At 42.2% G+C, this 5362-nt stretch overlaps 1 protein-coding gene across 2 annotated transcripts; it reads left to right on the top strand.

The window, feature by feature from the left end:
* The first annotated feature begins 1719 nt into the window (after positions 1-1719).
* LOC110486118 (dynein axonemal light chain 4) lies at positions 1720-5009 on the top strand. 2 transcript variants are annotated; one of them, XM_021557487.3, is made up of 4 exons: positions 1720-2196; positions 2825-2908; positions 3029-3112; positions 3590-5009. In XM_021557487.3, exons 2-4 carry the CDS (start codon positions 2837-2839, stop codon positions 3752-3754), a joined length of 321 nt encoding a protein of 106 aa, XP_021413162.1. In that variant the 5' UTR covers positions 1720-2196; positions 2825-2836; the 3' UTR covers positions 3755-5009. The 2 variants fall into 2 exon arrangements, with proteins under 2 accessions (XP_021413162.1, XP_021413161.1); XM_021557486.3 differs by having other exon boundaries at positions 2082-2196; positions 2809-2908.
* Positions 5010-5362: the final 353 nt, after the last annotated feature.

The following is a 5362-nucleotide window of genomic DNA, read 5'->3' as shown; positions in this document are numbered from 1 at the left end:
ATGTTTTGGACATTAACTAGTGTTTTCAATGTTGGCTAGAGACTACAGCGAATACATTTAGTTATGGATTTCATGGATTCGATCACTTTTGATTTCCGGAAGACATACCCTCACGTGCTCGTTCCTCTATGGAATGAAAGAGAAACACTGGGCAAGTTTGATTGGTAAGGTGAAAGCAACCGACTGTAGACGAAAGTCGAGGAGTGAAGTCGGGGGAGGTTCATCTGCAACAGCTGATAGTCGGATACTGATGTGGTTTTCCAACAGCAAAGCTCAGTGCAACAAGTTAATGTGCCATTGTTTATAATAACCATTTCTCCAACCCCCATATCACAAACTGAAAATATATAGACTACCGTTTCTAAGTTTGGGGTCACTTAGAAATGTCCTTGTTTTTGAAAAAAAAGCTATTTTTTTGTCCATTAAAATAATGTCAAATTGATCAGAAATAAAGTGTAGACATGGTTAATGTTGTAAATGACTATTGTAGCTGGAAATGACAGATTTTTTTATGAAATATCTATGGTTACCCGTTATCAGCAACCATCACTCCTGTTTTCCAATGGCACGTTGTGTTAGCTGATCCAAGTTTATAATTTTAAAAGACTAATTGATCATTAGAAAACCCTTTTGCAATTATTTTAGCACAGCTTCAAACTGTTGTTCTGATTAAAGAAGAAATAAAACTGGCCTTCTATAGACTAGTATCTGGAGCATCAGCATTTGTGGATTCAATTACAGGGCTCAAAATGGCCAGAAACAAATTACTTTCTTCTCAAACTCATTCTATTCTTGTTCTGAGAAATGAAGGCTATTCCATGAAAGAAATTGCCAAGAAACTGAAGATCTCGTACAACGCTGTGTACCACTCCCTTCACAGGACAGCGCAAACTGTCTCTAACCAGATTAGAAAGAGGAGTGGGAGGCCCCGGTGAACAACTGAGCAAGAGGACAAGTACATTAGAGTGTCTAGTTTGAGAAACAGACACCTCACAAGTCCTCAACTGGCAGCTTCATTAAATAGTACCTGGAAAACACCAGTCTCAACGTCAACGGTGAGGAGGCGACTCCGGGATGCTGGCCTTCTAGGCAGTTCCTCTGTCTAGTGTCTGTGTTATTTTGCCCATCTTAATCTTTTCTTTTTTATTGCAACTCTGCCTAGAAGGCCAGCATCAAAAATGTGCACATTGTACTGTTTCTGATGACAGAAACCCAAATATCACATTCATTTGTACATAATCCACTGCATACATGAATTGTGGCAAAGTTGGTTTCTGTTTCAGTCACATCTTTGGTCACGTTCGTGTGGGTCAAACAAAAACACCCTAATGATTGGTTGACAATAGAGCCTCCCACAATGCAGATGAAGGCTGCAGGATGAAGTTGCTGTTGATGAAGTGATTTTTGTAAAGTTCATGCAATCGACATGTAGGTGCAAGTCGGAAAACTATTATAACCCCATAATGCAACGATGGTCACCGACTTGACAAGCGTGGTCTGCTCAAACACAACCACTTTTTCCACGCCATTTCAATACAGCTACGACCGGAAGTGACTTTTTCATAGCAGGTTAGGAGAATTTATGCAGCAGGTCAGGATAATTTATTTAACAGAGTAGGGTAATTAGGTTAAGGTTAGGAAAAGGGTTAGGGTTAGCGAAAATGTTCTCCTAACCTGCTACGAAAATCACTTTTAGTCATAGCTGTCTTGAAGTGTCGTAGGTGTACATGGGGAATGAAAGGGGGAATTAAAGGAGGGTTGGGGTTCTGTTGACAAGGCTGAGGTTAGGCCATTGTTAGTGGGTCAACACACAGATGGCAAATGCGAGTTGTGGGGAGGTAGAGACTGTGAAGCATGTCCTGTTGCAGGCGGTATGCTGAGGTTAGGATCACATCACAACTCACATATATATATATATGTGAGTTGGGTTTAAATGAGAGGCAGAGCAAAAATATCAAGGAAGCTGTCGTTTCTCTATTCCATCGGCCTGCTACGGGTGTGAGGCTATTAAATATTTAAATGTGTAATTCGCACTCCGACCTGAGTAAGGTAGCAATAGGCAAGACAGAGTCTCGTCTGCCAGAAACGCACAAGAAGAAGAAGGAGAGTCTGGCACGAAAGAAGCGGTTGCTATGGCCGACATGTTTCCATATCAACAATAAATGGACCTAGCTTGTCGTGGTAAACTAGCCAGAGGTAAGTAGCCAGCTATTTAGCCAACTTGCTATCCATAACCAAGTAGAATTCAAAGAAGAAAGTCTCATAACGGCGTGCAATGTTTGCAACTCTTTTCATTAACTTGCAGCGTTGGTTGCATTGCAACTAAGAGAACGTTAGTGAGGAGGCAAGGCAACAACCTACACAAGCCACAAGACAACTAGCTACAGTACAGTAACTAGCTAATGTTACTGTAGGCAGATGCCTAGTTAGGTAGCAGCTACCTGTCAAAGTCATACCTAACGTTACACGTATACAGACTAACGTTACTAGCTAGCTAACGTTAGCTAGTCAACTCTGTGGGTAACCTTTCACCCATTTTTGATAATTGCCTAAATATGCATGACAATGTCATTCATGCATGTCACTTTCCTGGCCATAGTGACCAACCCTGCAGTCACTACATTCATTGCTTGTTTTGTCATGGGTAGAAGTAAACTAATACGAAGTGAGCAGGACTAGGAGGGTCTCTTTAGTTCAGCCTCCTTTGCTCATGCCTACTGTAGTACTTGACAAACATTGTGGCAACATGTAGCTAACATTTTAACCTGCCAAATAAATACTAAGGCCATCCTTCCATTCAAATGTGAGTGAGTTTTCTCTCCAGAAGGAGAAGGGAATGGCAGAGACAACAGAGAGCAAGAAGGAGGAGGCCGATTACAAGAGGCTGCACAGCTTCCCACTCATCAGGGTGAGACAGATCGTTTCGCTGCTGTGACACATATGTGGTTCACAAGTAGAGGCTGTGTGACCGTCGGTTTCGTGGAGTAAATGGTGAGTGTTGTAATGTATTGTTCTGATTTCTTCACAGCACACAGACATGCCAGAAGAGATGAGAGTGGAAACGATGGAACTGTGTGTCACAGCCTGTGAGAAGTTTGCCACCAATAATGAGGTCTGTCCGTCTGTCTATACACTGTGCGAAGTGCAGCTTGATTAGTACAGCACACTCACTATTGCTTTAATCCAAACAGTCACTTTTTAAAACCAGGCCTGTATGTAATCCACCCTCTCAGCCAGTCTGGCATTGTGTCAGCCTGCCTCACCACTCATTCCAGCAAACCTGTGTGTCCATCTGGACTAGAACACTGGTTCTCTCTCTCTTCCTCCGTCTCTCTCTCCTTCTTTCCCTCTCTCCTCCTCCCCTCTGTATTTTACCCCCTCCATCACTTCCTCTCCTCTCTCAAAGGCCCAATTCCAAATGGATCCCTCATCCCTATCAATGGATAAGTATTCAGTTTCAGCCATATTGCTGACTTCTATCCTTTACTCTCAAATCCACAAGGTGGTGTTGACAAGGGCTTATGGATAGGAGCCAGGGATTTGGTTTGGTTTCTGTATCTTCTCTAACCTCTCTCTCTTTCCATTTCAGAATGCTGCGAAGATGATCAAAGAGTCGATGGATAAAAAGTTTGGCAGCTCGTGGCACGTGGTGATTGGTGAGGGCTTTGGCTTCGAGGTGACACACGAGGTCAAGAACCTGCTCTACATGTTCTTTGGAGGCAGCCTGGCCGTGTGTGTGTGGAAGTGTGCTTAGCACACACACACAAACACACAGGCACACACACACCCCTCCCACCCAGTCTGTCTCTACCTAACGAGTGTGTATATATTTATATACACATCCTGGATGATTGGTGAATCTCTGAGCTTTGCAGTATTTTTCTTTGTTATTTACTGATTGTGTGTGTGTGTGTGTGTGTGTGTGTGCACCTGCCTGCCTGCCTGTGATGTCTCATACATCATTGATTGATTAGGCTGAGTCATAATTGATATATTGTATTCAATATCAGCATGTCACACTCTTGCCTTGTGTGTGCCCGAACATTATGAAAATGACCAAGTTTTATCTGTATACAAATGTGATCATTTCTACAGAGCAGTGAGTTCACTGCATGAAGGAGTCTGCTGTCTCCTACTATCCTACTGATGGAATTCAGTGGGGCTGAAACACTTGCACTCTCTTTCCCTATTACTTTCTGCTCTACTTCTTTAACTCGAGGCGGTGTGTGTGTGTTCTCATCAACATCTCCTCATGCTCACCTTTTGAAAAAAATGCATCCAGCTCTGTCTTTCCTCCATTCCGCTTGTACGTTGGCACACTGTCGTCGCGGTGGGCTGCCATGCCATCTGCTGAAAAACATCCTTACACACAGAAACACACACTCTCTCAGTCTCTCTCATTGCTCTCAATTCACACGGTCTCTGTTTCTCCAATCCTCTCTATAGAGGATTTTTTTATCTCCTTCTATAGTAGTATACCTTTAGTCTTCACCTTTCAGACATGAGTCCCATAAGTCACCCTTGTCTGTGTCTCTACTCCTCCTATAACTGATAAGATATCACAGGGACTTTTATATCCTCTCAATGTACATTAAATACTTGAATTTGAATGTGAAGATGGAATCTGATTTTGTAAATGATCATCATGGGCTTTTTATGAAAGAGCTTATTGTTGAAATAATAGTTATTTTCTGTCACGCCAATGTTATAAGATAGTCATGGATAGGTGTCGTTGTTGTTCTGAATTTGTATCACAACTGATGATATTACATGAGCTCTTCTGACTCCCTAGGCCTAGGCCTTGCATTTCAATGGATATCAACTAGGCATACCATCTCAATGCCACATAGAATCCTTTATGTTGTCAACTGTGGATGCAACCAGGTACCATAACACCGATGCATTGTATTGCTGTTTTCACTTCAACACTGTGTGTTTGCATACATTCATAAATTCATTGCACATGAAATTATTTCTGAAAGTGATAAAAATGTTTTAGTTTTTTCAAATCTTCCGATTGTGGGTGTTGTTTGTTGAAAGTATGTGGACCGGGGATTTATATATACAGGATGTCCCTAGTGTCTATTCACTATGAAGCAAACGGGATGAAATGGGGAGGGACCTACCTGAATTTGTCCAGTAAGAAACGCTTATTTTGGTTTTTCCGTTGCAAAACATTTGGCTATGGAGGTGTTGGAAAGACCAAAACCCTTCAGAGTTCCCTTTTAATTAGCCACCATGCTAACACTATAACCAAGGGCAACCCGCCCTTTAAAACGCGGCAACCAACAGAGCAACCACCTGCCCTTTGATGTAATAGTTTCAGATTAGAGAAGGCAATTTACTGCTAGGCCCTTGGTGG

This window comes from Oncorhynchus mykiss, chromosome 13, assembly GCF_057628025.1.
Source record: "Oncorhynchus mykiss isolate SJ-2025 chromosome 13, ASM5762802v1, whole genome shotgun sequence".
NCBI classification, from domain to species: domain Eukaryota; kingdom Metazoa; phylum Chordata; class Actinopteri; order Salmoniformes; family Salmonidae; genus Oncorhynchus; species Oncorhynchus mykiss.
This window is presented reverse-complemented; position numbering and strand designations above follow the sequence as displayed.

Coding starts and splice junctions, on each gene's coding strand:
- LOC110486118 (XM_021557487.3), top strand. CDS start 2,837: ATGGCAGAGACAACAGAGAGCAAGAAGGAGGAGGCCGATTACAAGAGG. Junction 2,909..3,028: donor ACAGCTTCCCACTCATCAGG/GTGAGACAGATC, acceptor ATTTCTTCACAG/CACACAGACATGCCAGAAGA. Junction 3,113..3,589: donor AGTTTGCCACCAATAATGAG/GTCTGTCCGTCT, acceptor TTTCCATTTCAG/AATGCTGCGAAGATGATCAA.